Here is a 20,266-nt window from a genome sequence, read left to right on the forward strand (position 1 = left end):
ATACATTTGATAAAAAAAAACATTAACAAACAAAATGAATATCTATGGTTTCGTAAATGGTTGTTGCCATGAGTACTTTAGCTAAATCAACATGTTTTAGAAACGTCCAAAAATATAAGACTTTAAATAACAACCAAAACATCCTCAGTGCTATTCGATCTCAATTGACGGCTTTGTTTATTTCGTCAACTCTTATGAACGACAGAATTTATCAATCATATGTTAGAAAGCTTGTGTCACTTTTTTCGTTTAAAAACAAAACTAATTAGATATAGGAAGATGTGGTATGAGTGCCAATGAGACACCTCTCCATCCAAACCACTATTTATAAACGTAAACCATTATATGTCAAGGTAAGGTCATTAACACAGAGCATTGGCTAACACCAAACGGCAAGCTATAAAGGGCTCCAAAATTTTTTTTGGGTATTCATTGTTTATACGTTTATATTTGTAGCTAGTAATTTCACTTTAACATACCTGTGGTTGTTGGTACCAAAGTTGTTGTTGATGTAGTCGGTAGGATGACTGTTGTTATCTCTGTAAACACAATTGCATTATATCTTTCTGTTAATTAAATACTGAATTCCACCATTAAAATATATGTATAATGTGTTTATTTGAAGGTACAAAATAAACGATTACCTACACTTTTTTTTAAGCCATGTTCGTAAAAGATTTAGTTTTGTCAAATTCACCAAACAAAACCAAAATATTGTTATCTGAAATACGTCCATTCATACTAACACTTATAATTGTCTTCATCGTAGTACAGAGAGCGAATCTTTCAGAAAGATATATTACAATGATTTTTTTGTTTTTGTATAGAACCAGCAATTAAGCCTAGTCAAAAGTACCATACAAGAAGCAAGTAAATGAAAATATTTACTACGCAGAGTTGAAACTTTATCAAATAGTGATTTTGGAAAGTTTTGGTATCATATGGAAGCTTAACGACTTTTTAGTTATATATGTCATAAAGCTTTTAACGGTTTCGGTACTTATACATTCTCGGATTTCAAGTGTTTGGCTTTGAGCGTTCCTGATGAAGGTAATCCAGAAAAGCGCTTGGGACGCATTAAATTATTAAACGTGTTAGTTTTTAATTTTTTACATCATTTGGGTCGATACCTTTGCTGGTGGACTTTCAGTCCCCGAGCGTATCATCAGCTCAGTAGTCAGTACTTCGATACTGACATGTCTAAAATTGTCAGTTTATTAATTTTGAAATTATCAAGAAACTAAGGTTTCAACTCCCTCAGACAAATTTGACCTTAGATGAATTTGGCTATTTATTTTAGGTATTTTTGTGATAAAGCTATTTAACGGTTTCGATACTTATACATCCTTGGAGTTTTGGTTTTCCTGATGAAGGTAAATCCAGAAAAGCGCTTCGGACGCATGAAATTATTAAACCTATTGTTTTCAATTTTCTGTGATAATGACAGAATTGTCTAAAAGTGTCTAAATGCAAGCTCTTTTTTTACTTTGTTTAATACACATATATACATTATGCCATTACGTACCTTTTGGATGAATACACGCAATTACTTCTGTATCAGAAACAATAGGTGGTTCACCTCTTAGTGGTGACACCAGTTTAATTACAATTTCTGTACCAATAACACCATTGAAACTTAAAACTACTGGTTCTTGTCCTGTTGATTTTGGCATTTTCTGTAATAAAATGTCAAAGATCATATGTACAGGATTTACGCACAATTTGTAAAAATGAATCTTCGCTGCAACACCTATATATCATTCCCCGCCTTACTATGAATTCTCAAATCTTGATAAAAAAAAATCGATATAGTAAAGAAAAATATGTACGGTCAAATATTTTAAATGGTTAAAACAATAATAAAATAAAATAAAAAACATGTTAGTAGTACCAGGATTAAAATTAGCATGTGCCCCGTTTGCATTTTCTTTCAATGAAAACAAAGCAATACAGCAACTATACACATATTGGATTTAGAGACCAACAAAATATTACCATGTCAAAGATATAGAGCATATGCTTTTTCTTATAATTTGGTAGACGGTATCTCAGTGGTTCTGTTTTCGGATATTTATGTAACGCTAGAGTAATGTGGCTTTCTCAAACAACAATTTATTACTATTTTTTCATAGTGTTATGCAGGTATTCTTAAACTTCAAGGCAACGGGTAATATTCATACATTCAATCTATTAATTATATGATAGTCTACATAGAAATCAATTTCGAAATTCAGGATTCCAAAACCTTAAAATACTGGCTTCAAATATTATGTATTTATGCATTTGAGTGAAAAATATGAAATTTAAACACTAAGTTTTACCTTTTTTAAAACTTCACTTTAAAAATGTTTTGATTACACATGTACAGTTAAAATAACCGAAATAACGTCTTATTGAGAAAAAAAAGTGTAAAAATCGAAGAAAAATTCCGTAAGATATAAACCATATGCATCCAAATCTTGAAAAATCTTGCAAGTTTGCTATATCTGTAGGTTCAAGACTTACTGTTACAGTTGTCACTGTTACTCCTTCAACATTCTTTAATTCAGCTTCTATCTGCTTGACATTAGTGACAGTCATGCTAACTTGGTAAACCTTTGGACTGTCGTCGTCGTCATTCAGTTTCAAAACAATTACAGGGTTTCTACCATCGGCTATCCATCCATTGGTTCCCAATATGTCATCTGGGTTAAATCCATTGGCAGAATCATCGGTAGTTACTGCTAACATTGTTGGAGTAAGTTCATCTAAAGCGGTCTTCATACACTCTGTTAAATGATAAAAAAAAAAAGTATTCAGGTTTAAGTTTGTATGTGCAATAGTACGAATTCGGATAACAACTCAGCAAATCCTATATAAGATAAACACATAAATGATATTAAAAATAAACCACAGAAACACTGAAGAAATAAAGGTTCAGGCACACAAACAGTCAACAAAAAAGTATTCGATAGAAAGGAAGCAATCAGAGGAACAGTTAAACTCATAGATCACAAATAAACTGAAAACGCCATGGCTAAAAAAAAGAATAACAGACAAATAATAGTACTGAAGACACAACACAGAAAACTGAATACTAATCAACATGAACCCCACCAAACACTAGTGGTGATCTCAGCTGCTACGGAGGGGTAGCAGATGCTGCTCCACACATGTTAATTATGTTATGACAAATCTGGTAAATAGTCTTATAGCAAAGGTTAACTATCAGTCAAGTTTTTGATATAAAAGAATAACATTGATTTATAGTTAATGAATTTTGTGATGCCAGGGGTAAGATATTGACCAATATACCCAACATTACGATTTTTGTAAAATGTTTTACTGTTGGTTCTCCGTCATTTTTGGGGTATGGTGTCGTTATTTTTCTGCTTCTATATGTTTGTCCTATTAAATATTCGCGCCACTTCGTATAGAGTTGTCAAATAAATACATCACATTTTACTCGATTGTTTAATTTATATTTCTACATGTGTAACGTGGTTCGTTCTACTTGGTACTTTACTTTACCTGTAGTTGTGGATAACAAAGTTGTTGATGCTGAAGTAGAAGTGACGACTGTCGTTATCTCTGTAAAAGATATTCATATGATTGTTTCATCTAAACACAAAAATATATTGGATAAGAAAAAGACACATTGACAGCAAATTTTGTGGTCTATAGTTAAATGTTATGCAACCGTTAAAACATATTGTTTTCCGCGATTATTAAATAATACGATGATAAAATTCAACAAAGGGATTGCAAACATTCAATTTGATAATCAATGCCAGAAGAGATAATTCTTTAATAGTTTTGCTGTATAATTGAGGATTATTAATGATTTTTGAGACAGGATGATGTTTCAGCTACAATATCATAGACGGACGCACTTTATTTCTCGTGATGATTTTCAATATTTATAAAGTAGCATTGCATGAATAATTGTCACTCAAAAAATGAAAGAAAAAAATCACAAAATGACAGTTGATTTCTGTTGACTAATTGTTTAACTGGTGTTTATAAATATGTTATAAAACTTTCTTCACTTCGTTACATAACATCTGTATCATATCTTTCATATTTGTACACTGTTGTTTCGAAATGAATCAACGCAGTATATGTAAATTCGAAATTTGGGGGAAAATATGCCTAGTTATGTATTCATATGGTGATTACAAGAAAATGCAATTTTACCCTTGTAGTTATCCAGGCGATAAGTATGAAGTTCTGTTTCGAAGCCAAGAGGATAAATGCGTATAATTTGAATGGAGTAAGGGTTGTAAGATATTGCCATCTTAGCTTTTATTAGCTTATCGAAATTAACAAATTATTTTATAAAACATAAAAAAAAGTTACCTTTCCTACAGATTTTTACTACCACATCCTTCACAACAGGCGTCGCAACATCAGACACAGGTGTAATTATCAATTTAATCTTGTTACCAGGAACAACGTCCTTCTTAATATTTGGTAAAGTGACATCTACTGTCTGGTCATCTGGTTGAACCTGTATATCAACAAATACATCATGTAATTCAGATGACCCGATAACTCATGTGCAGAGATTGTTTTTTAGTTTTTTTTTAATAAAAAGGCATAGGTAAAGTGGATATCTTTGACAGTTATTATGTCTCTACTGTTTATCTGTCGTTTTACTATGATTATTAAGAACTTTGTATTTATTTTAACACTTTATGTCTTAGACAAATGTTTAAACAAATTAGAAATGAGAAACATGTTTAAATAAAGACAATTAAAATTGCTAAATTTAAACAGAGCTTCTCAACTACCTCAAGACTTATGGTTAGCCTTTTGAAATATTTTATTAGAGCGTCTCTGATAAGTGTTTAGCAGACGAAACGCGTGTCTTTCGAACAATATCGAAAGCCTGGTATATCGTTGATGCGATAATTTTATATGAGAGTCATATACAGGGACTACATCACTACATGAAATCGGCAGACAAAGGTCTATAAAGAAACACTTTGTAGTGTACTTTCTTTAATCTAAAACTAAATAATTAAAATATGTATTATTTCCGACTAGAAAATGGCATAAAAATGAATTCGATTTTGGTGTGAACTTGTACCTACTTGTAATTTTGTAATACCAAATTAACAAAACACAGTGATATTATCTTTTTGCAACTTTACACTAGCTCTTTCCTTCTATCATTTCACTATATGTTGCACAAGGGAAAACAGAACCAACAATAACTAGAAGTTCATTCCTTTTTTCATTAAAATATAGTAAATATGTGAGGGAGCATTTGATTTTTCAACTACAATTTCACAATTCCCTTCTTAATCAAATTTATTAAATGAAACTATTTGCATTTCTTCAACACTTTAGTTACCACTGCTTTGGATATATATCATACCTTGAAAGGCTCATCAAAAACAACTTCATCGTCATTGTAAACAATAATTCGGACAGTGTCAACCTCTTCTGTTACTACAATTACATCCATAATTGATTCCGGTTCATCCCATGTCAATACAACGGTTGGTGTTTCATCATCAGGTGCTGGGGTCCATCCTTCAGGTTCAAGAACTTGATCTGCCTCAGTTGGATTAGATGATGTGGTCACTTTTTCAACATCTACTAGTTCAGATACCGTATTTACTGGACACTCCATGATAGCTATAAATATGAATAGGAACTGAAGTTATACTATAACTATAATCAATTGTATGCATATTCATCATAGACACTATATTCGTATGTTTGGATTAAAACAATTCTGTTACTGGAAACAAGGTTGTTCAATTTTTTTTTATTTGAATATCGAAATTGTAAAATAACACTCACACATATATATATACTTTCAACTTTAACTTCAGTAACTATGCGTTTTATATTTCAGTTTTCACCAGTATTAAAATTTATACACGATATTTTGGAAATGAACAAAAATCAAAAACATAAAGAAAATTACGATTTGATTACAACCGACAAAATATCCATACACAATAAAGGACCGACGCATTGCAATATTTTTAATACATAAATTCAAGTAAACTTTTAAATAACATAATACAAACTATTTAAGGAATTATGTAAGCATTCTGTTATTAAAACAATCTCGTATTTTATCTAATTTTTTTTTCTTGACGAGATTTAATAGGTAGCGATTAAGTTTACACTAACATACCTGTTGTAGTTGGTACCAAAGTTGTTGTTGATGTAGTTGGCAGGATAACTGTTGTAATCTCTGGAAAACATAGTGATATATTATTTTCTCAAAATTGAAAACATGGCTACATCATCAAACATATATTTGCAATGTGTTACTCAGATATTTTGCAAGAAATTAATTTACAGGAAAATGTACATCACGAATCTATTTATTTGTAGCAACAAAATAAATATAACATTTCATCTTTGTATAGTATTTCTGTAAATAATTGAGAAAAAAAGTCAAATAAAGAAAACCGAAATATTGTTACCTTAAATTTGAACAACTACTTAATATTATATTTATATCCAGCCTATTTTCATAACCTGCGTAGACCTGTTGTTTATCTATTCATAGTTGGTTGTCGATGAGTATTTGTTCAGAAGGTGATTATAGTTATAAATAAATTTCTGCACTTATTTTTGCACTGTGGTATGGTGATGCATACTTGTAGAATATATGAATTCAGAACTTATATATATACCTAGTTTTGTACACGTGTCTTGTTAACAAGAACATTTCAATTTTATCCCTATAGTCATTCAAGAATAGTTACTCAGCAAACGACAAAGTTTGAAGGTCAGATGGGAAATTCGAGAAATTTGATTGGAGGAGAAGTTGCAAGTAAGTATCAACTTCTCTTTAACAAAATAAACTAATTATTTAACAAAACTTAAAAAGTTACCTTTCCTACAGATTTTAACTGTTACATCCTTCACAACAGGCGTCGCAACATCCGACACAGGTGTAATTATCAATTTAATCTTGTTACCAGGAACAATGTCCTTCTTGATATTCGGTAAAGTGACCTCTACTGTAGGGTCATCTGGTTGTACCTGTTTAACAAGAAATGCATCATGGATTTTCTCATATATACCATATGCTTGATATAAACAAAAAAAGCTTATGTACGGTGGATATTTTTGACAGTAATTTTAAAACCGTTTCTTCATCGTTCCACTTTGATTATTAAGATTTATATATTTATTTAAACTCTTAATTTCCTGAACAAATGATTCAACCAATGAGGAGTTGATATCAGAAGGACAAAACAAGGGATAAATCAACTTTCTCTAGAAAGTAACAAAAGTTCATAGATCAAGTATTTGGTTTGTTCAACTACAATTTCACAAATATCATCTTAATCAAATTAACAAAATGAAAATATTTGCATTTCTTCAACACTGTAGCTACCATTTCTTTAGTAAATATGTGAGAGAGCATTTGATTTTTAAACTTCAATTTCACAGTTCCCTTCTTAACCAAATTAATTACATGAAATTATTTGCATTTCTTCAACACTTTAGCTACCACTTCTTTGGATATATATCATACCTTGAAAGGCTCATCAAAAACAACTTCATCGTCATTGTAAACAATGATTCGGACAGTGTCAACTTCTTCTGTTACAACAATTACATCCATAACTGATTTCGGTTCATCCCATGTCAATACAACGGTTGGAGTATCATCATCAGGAGCTGGGGTCCATCCTTCAGGTTCAAGAACTTGATCTGCCTCAGTTGGATTAGATGATGTAATAACATTTTCAACATCTATTGGTTCAGATACTGTATTTACTGGACACTCCATGATAGCTATGAATATGAATATGAAATTATACTATAACTAGAATTAATTGTATACATATTCGTTATAGAGACTCTATTTATATATTTGGATTCAAACAATTCTGTTTGTATGGAATCAAATTCGTTTAACTTACTTTGTAAAGGGGAATAAAGAGATGAATGTCTTTAAAATATTTTTCATTATTTCATCGACTTCATTTTTCTTCAACAAAACTAATTAGATATAGAAATATGTGGTATGAGTGCCAATGGAACAATCCTCCATTCGAATCACTATTTAAAAAAGTGGCTCACAACGAACATCAAGCTCTATCAGGTCTGTTACCTATCAGACATTAACTCAAAATTATGTGACTTTTTCTTCAACAAAACTAATTAGATATAGAAAGATGTGGTGTGGGTGCCAATGAGACAACTCAAAATTATGTATGTATGTGCCTGTTTCAAGTCAGGAGCCTGTAATTTAGTAGTTGTTGTTTGTTTGTGTTACATTTTTGTTCTTCGTTAACTTTTTTTATATAAATGAGGCCGTTAGTTTTCTCGTTTGAATTGTTTTACATTGTCGTTTCGGGGCCTTTTATAGCTGACTATGCGGTATGAGTTTTGCTCATTGTTAAAGATCATACAGTGACCTATAGTTGTTAATTTCGGTGTCAGTTTGGTCTTTTGTGGAGAGTTGTCTCATTGGCATACCACATCTTCTTTCTTATATCTACTTCCATTACTTACTTTTTATAAAAGTGGCTCACACCGAACAGCAAGGTATAAATGGGCCCCAAAAAAAAATGATTCTATTTAATTCATTTTTTATTTCTCTATTTTAATCAGTTGTAGCATGTAATTTTACTTTAACATACCTGTGGTTGTTGGTACTAAAGTAGTTGTTGATGTAGACGGCATGATGACTGTTGTAATCTCTGAAAACATAATTGTTTTATTTATTTCTTTTTTAATTAAATACTAAATCCAACCATAAAAATATATGTGTACTGTGTTACTAAAATATCTTGCATGAAATGATAGTTCAGGAAAATTCACTTAATGTAGCAATTTTTTTGAAGCTACAAAATAAACGATTACATTCACTTTATGTTAATTCATATTCGTAAATAAAGGAAACAGTAGTATACCGATGTTCAAACTCATAAATCGATAGAAAAAAAAATCCTGGTCACAAACCGAAACCTAGGGAAACGCATTAAATATAAAAGAATGACGACACAACATTAAAATGTAACACACACAGAAACGAACTAAGCATTTGACAAAATCCGACGAGAATAACATATATAACATCAAAACTAAATACATGAAGTGAAAGGTTTTTTTTTGCATTATTTTTTTTGGTCAAATATGCACCAAACAAAAGCAAACTATTTTTTTCGGAAATATGTCCATTCATGATAAAACATATAAGTGTCTCAATCGTAATGCAGAAAATATATCATTCGAAAACAAATATTGCAATGACTTTTGTCTTGGTTATGAACCAATATCTCGGCCTATTCAGAAGTGACATACAAGAAGCAAGTAACATAGCTGTAACTTTATGAAAAAAGAATTTTAGAAAGGTTTAGTTAAGAATTGAATGCTTCTTTTTGTAACTTCATTGGGGTGTAAAAGCATTGACCGATGTACATTTTGTATAAAGCGCGCAAGTTCTTCATTTTAAAAATGTGCACACGGTCAACGCTTTTACAACACCACGAAGTTACAAAATGAAGCATTCAATACTTATAATTACTTTTTTAGCTATGATCATGAAAACACGATTTTTATCAAGTTTCTTATTTAATTTACCTGTGCACTTTATTGCGGGACCTTGTGTGATCATGAATGATAAATTTTATTGTGTAATGAAATTGTTTAAGGAATAACGCGAGATTGCAGAGTAGCCAGTCAGAATATCGTAATATAATGAAACATACATCTAATGAAATTATTATTAAATGAATGCTTAATGACTTGTGATCATGAAGATACTTGATATATCCATGAAGTGCTCAATATATGAATTGAACCATGTCAATCGGAAGTATGTTATATTCCTGTGGGTGTCCAAATACAAGCTTCTGTTATTTTGTTTATCCAACATATCTATATCAGACCATAACGTACCTTTTGGATGAATACATGCAATAACTTCTGTATCAGAAACAATAGGTGGTTCAGCTCTTAGTGGTGACACCAGTTTAATTATAATTTCTGTACCAATAACACCATTGAAACTTAAAACTACTGGTTCTTGTCCTGTTGATTTTGGCATTTTCTAAAATAATATGTCAAAGATCAAGTGTTGAGAGATTTACACACATTTTGAATAAATGAATTCACGCCGTTCCCCCTTTACTATCACAAACCAGAAAATCGATCTAGAAACGAAAAATATTAACGGTCAAATATTTAAAATGGTTAAAACAATAATAAAATCGATAAAAATACATGTCATAAAAAAGAAGACGTGGTATGAATGCCAATTAAACAACTGTCCACAAGAGACCAACATGACACAGACATTAACACCTATAGGTCACCGAACGCCCTTCAACAATGAGCAAAGCCCATACCGCATAGCCAGCTATAAAAGGCCTCTTTAAGACAATGTTAAACAATTCAAACGAGAAAACTTATGGCCTTATTTATATAAAAAAAATGAACGAGAAACAAATATGTTACACATAAACAAACGACAACCACTGAATTACAGGCTCCTAACTTGGGACAGGCACATACATAATGTGGCGGGGTTAAACATGTAAGCGGGATCCCAACCATCCCCTAACCTGGGACAGTGTTATAACAGTACAACATAAGAACGAACTATAAAAATCAGTTAGAAAAGGCTTAACTCATCAGACAAAATAATGTTAGCATGTGCCCGTTGGCATTTATTTGTATTGCAAACGAAGCAATAAAGCAAATATACACATAGGATTTGAGGACCAACAACATATTACCATGTCAAAGATATAGAGCATATATTTTTCTTATAATTTGTTTAAACGGTATATCGGTGCTTTTGTCCCGTATATTTATGTGACGCTAGAGTAATGTGGCTTTCTCAAACAGCAATCTATTTCTATTTTTGGTAGTGTCATGCAAGTATTTTCAAATTTCAAAGCAACGGTTAATATCGTTTCTATGATTATTACACCCCAGCTCTATTGTTATACTTCAAAGTTTCTATTTTTGAAACACGTGTAAATTGAATAGATCTATTGTTATGAATAACAATGGATTTTGACCACAGGCTGTGACAAGCGGGGTTTCTGGAAACCCCTGCTTCTACATCCCGCAAATAAAGTCCATTGTTATCCGTAACAATAGAAATTGATTATTCTTTAAATAGCATGAACACAAGAAATTACTAACAGTGTTCACTACAAATTGTTTCAAGATATCAAAAAAAAAAACCATTTAAGGAAATTCCATTAGCGAAAAAAAAAATAAGCATTTATTTTAAATAAAAAAAATCCTTCAATCATTCCTTTGCAGAAAGTAATATTTTTTTATCCCAGTCATATGTTTCTATTATAAAAAAGGGGGGATTCTAACTCTCGCCCCCCCCCCCCCGTTATCAAGTGGCCGTTCCGGGGTAGTAGTTTCGCGGGTGGGACCAGATTTAAAAGATCAATGTATTTGACTTATTTGAACCCCCACCCCTTTCTTTTGAGTTGGGAACCCCAGCTGGATCAGCCCCTCGCAAAAGAAAAAGTTACGAAATATTAAATCTGTAACTTTGTATACTGAGCGTGCCTGGAAGTCGGGTTTCTTTTGCAGACACACTTATCCCTTTGTAGGTCCGAATATGAATGTTTATTCATTCTCGAGAAGAGGGGGGCTTTTCCCCCCATAAAACCGTAAGATAGAAAATATAGTTATGATTACCTTTATTAAACTGATACAGGTAAGTTCTTTGGGTTATAATATTGCCTTTATCTTTTAAATTAGTCTCATCTACCAAATCCAACGCTTGCTAAGAAATGTCGTCCGTCTCATACCCTTCCATATTGACAACTGCATACAAGGAGCATGACGTATTTTTTGTTTTTAATATGAATACACGATACGGTCAACCTTGACCTGCTGATCCATATCAACCAAAGGATTTATTTGGAATATGCAAAACAACCTTGACATTGGTAAAACATACTCACTTGTCAAAATGTGAACGAAGATAACCAAAAAAGGTTACTAGTGGGTTTTCATGTAATAACAAAAAAATCTTATAAATGATGGTTTGATATTGTCAATAAAATATACGCTATCGGTTTTTTTTCATTTGATAATCAATTTAACAATATAGAGTTTAAAATGTGGTGTAAGTTAGTTATACACCTCGGGATACGGCATGTCTGGATAAGAAACCCCTACGGCATACCTTTCCCTCGGTGTATAACTATTACATGAATTGCAAGTTTGCTATATGTGCAGATTAAAGACTTACTGTTACAGTTGTCACTGTTACTCCTTCAACATTCTTTAATTCAGCTTCTATCTGTTTGACATTGGTGACAGTCATGCTAACTTGGTAAACCTTTGGACTGTCGTCGTCGTCATTTAGTTTCAGAACAACTACAGGGTTTCTAGCATCGGCAATCCATCCAGTGGTTCGCAGTATGTCTTCTGGGTTAAATCCATTGGCAGAATCATCGGTAGTTACTGCTAACATTGTTGGAGTAAGTTCATCTAAAGCGGTCTTCATACACTCTGTTTAATGATTAAAAACATGTTCAGGGTTAAAGTTTATGTGTGCAATAGTTCAAGAGAATAATAATAGTACGGCGAATGAGGGGGATTAATTTCGATGACACTCAGCAAGTTCTATAAAAGAGGAACACATAAATACTATTTTTAAAAAACACATAAACATTGGAGAAATAAGGGTTCAAGCACACTGACAGACCAATAGTTAAACCAGAAAGTTATTCAAATTAAACCAGAAAGTAATTTAAGTGTCGTATTCGATAGAAGAAACTGCTACACTAGTGGCAAACTTTTGAAAGAAATCGGTGTAAAATAAGTATGTAGGTTATAAAAACATTTCCAATCCAAGTTGATAGTTATCAAGGGTACCAGGATTATAATTAGGTAAACCAGACGCACGTTTCGTCTACAAAAGCCTCATCAGGGACGCTCATATCCAAATATTTTTAAAACCAAACTAGTACAAAGTTGAAGAGCAATGAGGTTCCAAAATTCCAAGACGTTGTGCCAAGTTGAACGACTTCATAATTTATTGATGGTATTTCCAAGTGAGAGAGATGATATATACCACATTTCGTAGCCCATACTCATCCTAAAATTGTCGATTACGAGAACACATGACTGGTTCCAAATTTCAATGGACAATTTAGTAAATGCCAGTAGTGAAGCAGGAAGCCTTGGTCCGTTAATAGCGGCATAATACTACCAAATATTAGTTTTAAGGAGTAAGTGTTAAGTTTGATTATGTTTTCGGACTATGATTTTCTGCTATCTTATTTGACAATGCTTTTGTGTTTTTATGTGTTTATTAACCAATATGCCAAATATTACGATTTTTTAAAATGTTTTACTGTTTATTCTTCGTCATTTTTGGGAGATGGTGTTGTTATTTTTCTGCTTCTGTTTGTTGCTCCTATTAAATATTCGACTCACTTCGTGTAGAGTTTACTAAATAAATCTATTACATTTTATTCGACTGCTTATTTTATATTTCTACATGTGTAACGTGGTTCGTTCTACTTGGTACTTTACTTTACCTGTAGTTGTTGATAACAAAGTTGTTGATGATGTAGTAGACGTGACGACTGTCGTAATCTCTGTAAAAGATATTAATATGATATTGCATCTAAACACACAAGTAATTGGGATCAGAAAAACCCACATTTACAGCAATGTATTGTTCTACAGTTGTAATGTAATGCAGCCTTTTAAAAAAAATTGTTTGCAATTATTATCAAATAAAACGATCATAAAAATAATCAACGGGAATGCAGATCTTCAACATGATAAACAATGCCAGCAGAGATCATTTTTTACTAGTTCTACTGTATTATTGAGGATAATATATGATTTTAAAAACAAGATGATATTTCATTTACAATATCATTGAGATATGCCCTTTCTTTCTAGTGATTATTTTCAATCTCAATCAGGTAGCATCGAATGAATAATTGTCACTCCAATTATAAAAGGAAAAAAACACAAAGGAATAATAATGTCAAACTAATTACAAGGGGTCATATCTACACAACTGAATTATTGTACACTCATATATAGCACATATTCATAAGCTTTAGTAAACATTTAGTGTTTGAGCTTTTGATTTTGCCATTTGATTAGGGCTTTTCTTTTTGAATTTTCCTCGGAGTATAGTACTAGTATTTTTGTGATTTCACTTATTTTATTTAGTGACAGTTGATATTTGTAGACTATTTGTTTAACTGGTGTTTATAAATATGTTATAAATCTTTCTGCACTTCGAGTTACAGAAAATCTGTATCACATCTTTCATATTCGTACAATGTTGTTTCGAAATGAATCAATAAAGGCAACAGTAGTATATCGCTGTAAAAAAACTGAGAAAACAAACGACGAAACGTTTAAATGTAATACACACAGAAACGAACAATAATATATCAATGGCCATATTCCTGACTTGGTACAGGACATTTTTAAAAGAAAAAATGGTGGGTTGAACCTGGTTTTGTGGCACGCCAAACCTTCCTCTTTTATGGCCTTGTGAAATATAACATCAAAATGACAATACAACACTACAGGACCACAATATAAATGAATTAGAGAACACAATTGACAAAGAAACACACGAACAACAGCCAACAAAAGGCAACAAGTTCAAAATTTCAATACGCCAATGCACGATATGTGAATTCGGAATTTGGGGTAGATATGCCTTATTATGTAATCATATGTTGATTACAAGAAAAATGAAATTTAACCTTTGTAGTCATCCATGCAAAGATACTTGGTAAACGGAAAAGTATGAACCTCTGACTTCAAAGCTTAGATGAGAAATTCTCGTAATTTCATTGGAGTAAGCGTTGTAATTAAGTGCTATCTTAGCTTTATCAAAATTAACTAATCATTTACAAATCTAAACAAACTTACCTTTCCTACAGATTTTAACTTTCACGTCTTTCACAACAGGCGTTGCAACATCCGACAAAGGTGTAATTATAAATTTAATCTTGTTACCAGGAACAACGTCCTTCTTGATATTTGGTAAAGTGACATCTACTGTCTGATCATCTGGTTGAACCTGTTTAGCAATAAGTGCATCATGAAATGATACGATATATCATATGTTGATTGAAATTGCAAAATTTAAAAAGCTCCACAATTTCATGGTTTTGACACATATTAATGGATAAAAATATTAAGTACATGCAACAATGAAGGTAAAATTTAATACACATTTGCTGTTCATACATACAAAAAGTGTGACATAAAACTTTGAATAGATCAAAATGCACAGAATTTTTCACCGCAAGAAACGGTAACATTAGATATTTTGGAAACACATAGTCCAGAAAATTTTGTCATTAATGCTCTTCAATTTCCTCCTATGGTTAGCCTTTTAACATATTTGATAGTGTCTCTGGTGAATATTTTGCAGACGAAACGCGTGTCTGGTAAATCTTTGGTAAGATGATCTTAATATGGGTGTCATACACAGGGATAAATCACTATATGAAATCGGAGGACATATGTCTATGATGAAACGCGTTGAAGTGTACTTTCTATAGACTAGAAAATAACATAAAAATAAATCAGATTTCGGTGTCACTGTGAACTGCCACCTACGTGTCATTTTTTATTACCAAATTAACAAACACAGTAATTTAAACTTTTTACAAGTTTACACTAACGTTTTCTTTCTATCATTTAACTAAAATTTTGTACAAAGAAAAACAGAACCAGAGAATTACTAGTTGCTCATTACATTTCTCATAAAAATTAAGTGAACATGTGAGAAAAAATTAGATTTTTCAACTACAATTTCGCAAATCCCTTCTTTATTAAATTTACAACATAAAACTATTGGCGTTTCTTCACCCTAAGTTATCTTATTGGCAATCATACCACATCTTCTTTCTTAAATTTAGCTACTCATTGGATATATCATACCTTGATAGGCTCATCAAAAACAACTTCATCGTCATTGTAAACAATGATTCGGACAGTGTCAACATTTTCTGTTACAACAATTACATCCATAATTGATTCCGGTTCATCCCATGTCAATACAACGGTTGGAGTATCATCATCAGGTGCTGGAGTCCATCCTTCAGGTTCAAGAACTTGATCTGCCTCAGTTGGATTAGATGATGTAATCACTTTTTCAACAACTACTGGTTCAGATACCGTATCTACTGGACACTCCATGATAGCTTCAAATATGAATAGAAACTTATATTATTACTATAATCAATTGTATGCATATTCGTTATATATTTATATGTTTGTATTAAAACAATTCTGTTTGGAGGGATTCAATTTCGTTCAACTTGTTTTGAAAAAGGGGATAAAGAGATCAATGTCGTTTAAACATTTTCAATTATTTAATCGACATACTTTTTCTTCAACAAAACTTATTAGATATAGAAAGATGTGGTGTGGGTGCCAATGAAACAACCCTCCATTCGAATCACTATTTAAAAAAGTAGCTCACAACGAACATCAAGCTATATCAGGTCCTTAAATATTTTTGATACTATTGAATTCATTTTTTATTTCTCATTTTTTATTAGTTTATATTTGTAGCTAGTAATTTCACTTTAACATACCTGTCGTTGTTGGTACCAAAGTTGTTGTTGATGTAGACGGCAGAATGACTGTTGTAATCTCTACAAAGCACAATTGCATTATTTCTTTCTTTTAATTAAATACTCAATTCAACCATTAAAATATATGGGTACTGTGTTACTTAAATATCTTGCAAGAAATGATAGTTCAGGACAATTCACTTAATGTAGCAATTTATTTGAAGGTACAAAATAAACGGTTACATTCACTTTATTTTAATTCATATTCGTAAAAGTTTTTTTTTTCAAATGCACCAAGCAAAACCCAAAAATTGTTATCTGAAATATGTACATTCATAATAAAACATATAACTGTCTTTATCGACATCCAGAAAGTGAATCATTCGAAAACTAATATTGTAATGACTTTTTGTCTTGGTAATGAAACACTAATTCGGCTTAGCCAGACGTAACATACAAGAAGCAAGTAAATTACGCATAGCTGTAACTATATCAAAAGGGAATTATTAAAAGCTTAAGTACTACATGAATACTTGTTGACTGGTGATCATGTCGATATTTGATATATCAATGAAGTGCTTCAGATATGAATTTTACAATGTCAATTGGAAGTATATTATATTCATGTATGTGTCTAAATACAAGATTTTTTTGCTTTGTTTAATACACATATTTACAATATGACATTACGTACCTTTTGGATGAATACATGCAATTACTTCTGTATCAGAAACAATTGGTGGTTCACCTCTTAGTGGTGACACCAGTTTAATTACAATTTCTGTACCAATAGCACCATTGAAACTTAAAACTACTGGTTCTTGTCCTGTTGATTTTGGCATTTTCTGTAATAGTATGGATAAATCAGATTTACAAATTATTTGAATAAATGAATCCGCGCCGCATTACCTATATACCATTCTCCCATACTATGAAGTTTTGAATTCTCAAATCTCTTTAAAAAACCCAAACAATTCGATCTAGAAAAAAATATATTTATGGTCAAATACTTGAATGTTTAAAACATTAAAAGAATACATATTAGTATGTGCCCCGTTTGTGATGCAAACGACGCAATAAAGCAATTATACACATAAGATTTCAGGACCAACAATATATTACCATGTCAAAGATAAAGAGCATATATTTTTTCTTATAATTTGTCAGTGCTTTTGTTCCGGACATTTATGTAACGCTATAGTATTGTGGCTTTCCCAAAACAGCAAATTATTACTTTTTTTAATGATGGCATGCAGTTATTTTTAAACTTCAAGACAACGGTTAATACCGCTTCTATGCTTAATGAATTGCAAGTTTGCTATATCTGCATATTCAAGACTTACTGTTACAGTTGTCACTGTTACTCCTTCAACATTCTTTAATTCAGCTTCTATCTGCTTGACATTAGTGACAGTCATGCTAACTTGGTAAACCTTTGGACTGTCGTCGTCGTCATTTAGTTTCAGAACAACTACAGGGTTTCTAGCATTGGCAATCCATCCAGTGGTTCGCAGTATGTCTTCTGGGTTAAATCCATTGGCAGAATCATCGGTAGTTACTGCTAACATTGTTGGAGTAAGTTCATCTAAAGCGGTCTTCATACACTCTGTTTAAAAATAAAAAAAACATGTTCAGGGTTAAAGTTTATATGTGCAATAGTTCAAGAGAATAATTATAGTACGGCGAATGAGGGGGGGGGGGGGGGGTGAATTTGGATAAAAACTCAGAAAATTCAATAAAAGAGGAACACATAAATGATATTTAAAAAAAACACATGAACACTAGGGAAATTAAGGTTCAAGAACACACACAAACAAAAAGTTAAACCAGAAAGTAATGCAAGTGCCGTATTCGATAGAACTGCTACACTAGTTGCTAATTTTTTGAAAGAAATCGGTGATAGTTGCATTTGACGATGTATAAAACAAGTATGTATGCTATAAAAACATTTTCAATCCAAGCTGAACGACTTCATAATCTATTGATGGTATATCTGAGTGAGAGAGATGATATGTATAACTTTTCGTAGTCCATACTCGTTCTAAAGATTACGACAACAACTTTACTGGTACCAACTTTCAACGGACAAATGACAGTAGTGAAGCAGGAAGTCCTTTTCCGTTAACAACATCATATTACAGGCAAATATTACATATAAGTATTTTGATTATGTTTTCGGCATATGATTTTTTGCTATCTTATTTGCAATGTTTTTGTGTTTTTTTGGTGTTTATTTGCAAATATGCCCAACATTACGAATTTTTTTAAATGTTACTGTTTTTTCTTTGTCATTTTTGGGGATGGGATTGTTATTTTTCTGCTTCTGTTTTTTGCTCCTATTAAATATTCGCCTTACTTCTTATAGAGTTTGCTAAATAAATCTATTACATTTTACTCGACTTTTTATTTTATATTTCTACATGTGTAACGCAGTTCGTTCTACTTGGTACTCTACTTTACCTGTAGTTGTTGATAACAAAGTTGTTGCTGCTGTGATTGAAGTGACGACTGTCGTAACCTCTGTAAAAGATATTGATATGATTGTTGCATCAACATACAAAAGTATGCGGGATCAGAAAAAAACACATTTACAGCAATTTATTGTTCTACAGTTAACATATTGTTTGCAGTGATTCTAAAATAAGACGAGATGATAAAAGTCATCCAGGAATCGCAAATCTTCAACGTGATAATCAATGCCAGCAGAGATAATTCTTTATTCGTTCTGCTGTATAATCAAGGATCATATATGATTTCTAAAAGCGAGCTGATGTTTCAGCTTCAATATCATTGAGAGACGTCCTGCCTATTTAGTGATGATTTTCAATCTTAATTAAGCAGCATCTCTTGAAAAATTGTCACTCAAATAATTAAAGGAAAAATAGACAAAGTAGCACTAACACCTTACTGTTCACAAGAGTTCACATCTACAAAACTGTATAATTGCAGACTCATATATAGCACATATTCATAACCTGCGTAAATTGTTATGTTTGAGCTTTTGATTTTACTATTTGATTAGGGAATTTTTCCTCTGAGTTTAGTATTTATATTTTTTTTAAACTTTTTTATTTAGTGACAGTTGACTTTTGTTGACTTCTTGTTTGACTGTTGTTTATAAATATGTTATAAAACTTTCTGCACTTCAAGTGACATAAAATCTGTATCACACCTTTCATATTTTTGGAATGTTGTTTCGTAATAATTAAATGCAGCATATTTGAATTTGGAATTGGAGGAGGATATGTCTAGTTACGTACTCATATGTTGAATGAAGAAAATGCGATTTTAAACCTGCAGTCATTCATGCATATTAACTTAGTAAAGAGAAAAGTATGAACTCCTGTTTTCGAACCTTAGAGGAGAAATTCACGTTATTTGATAAGATAAGGAGTTGTAAGTTAGTGTCATCCTATCTTTATCGAAATTAAATAAATTGTTTTTCAAAAAATTACAAACAGTTACCTTTCCTACAGATTTTCACTTGCACATCCTTCACAACAGGCGTTGCAACATCCGACACAGGTGTAATTATCAATTTAATCTTGTTACCAGGAACAATGTCCTTCTTTATATTTGGTAAAGTGACCTCTACTGTAGGGTCATCTGGTTGAACCTGTTTAACAACAAATGCACCTTGTAATTCAGAAGATACCATATCTCATATGTTGATTGAACAGTGCGTTTAATATCATTTTTTTTTAAAGTTACAACAGTTCATGGTTTTGACACATATTAATTGA

The 20,266-nt window shown here is 31.7% G+C and overlaps 1 protein-coding gene across 1 annotated transcript in view; it reads right to left on the reverse strand.

Moving 5' to 3' along the window:
* The window catches only part of LOC134705658 (mucin-2-like), a 38,534-nt gene extending 18,353 nt beyond the window's left edge, over positions 1-20,181 (reverse strand). The window contains exons 1-20 of the mRNA XM_063564378.1: positions 19,989-20,181; positions 18,984-19,043; positions 17,867-18,129; positions 17,218-17,368; positions 16,545-16,604; positions 15,886-16,148; positions 14,866-15,016; positions 13,497-13,556; positions 12,200-12,462; positions 9,871-10,021; positions 8,610-8,669; positions 7,496-7,758; positions 6,846-6,996; positions 6,137-6,196; positions 5,363-5,625; positions 4,339-4,489; positions 3,511-3,570; positions 2,506-2,768; positions 1,526-1,676; positions 480-539 (exon numbers count right to left, since the gene is read on the reverse strand). Coding sequence (XP_063420448.1) covers positions 480-539; positions 1,526-1,676; positions 2,506-2,768; positions 3,511-3,570; positions 4,339-4,489; positions 5,363-5,625; positions 6,137-6,196; positions 6,846-6,996; positions 7,496-7,758; positions 8,610-8,669; positions 9,871-10,021; positions 12,200-12,462; positions 13,497-13,556; positions 14,866-15,016; positions 15,886-16,148; positions 16,545-16,604; positions 17,218-17,368; positions 17,867-18,129; positions 18,984-19,043; positions 19,989-20,181 — 3,097 coding nt within the window. The remainder of the gene's footprint in view (positions 1-479; positions 540-1,525; positions 1,677-2,505; positions 2,769-3,510; positions 3,571-4,338; positions 4,490-5,362; positions 5,626-6,136; positions 6,197-6,845; positions 6,997-7,495; positions 7,759-8,609; positions 8,670-9,870; positions 10,022-12,199; positions 12,463-13,496; positions 13,557-14,865; positions 15,017-15,885; positions 16,149-16,544; positions 16,605-17,217; positions 17,369-17,866; positions 18,130-18,983; positions 19,044-19,988) is intronic.
* Between the last annotated feature and the right edge of the window lie 85 nt (positions 20,182-20,266).

The sequence above is a fragment of the Mytilus trossulus genome, chromosome 2 (assembly GCF_036588685.1).
Source record: "Mytilus trossulus isolate FHL-02 chromosome 2, PNRI_Mtr1.1.1.hap1, whole genome shotgun sequence".
Classification (NCBI taxonomy): Eukaryota; Metazoa; Mollusca; class Bivalvia; order Mytilida; family Mytilidae; genus Mytilus; species Mytilus trossulus.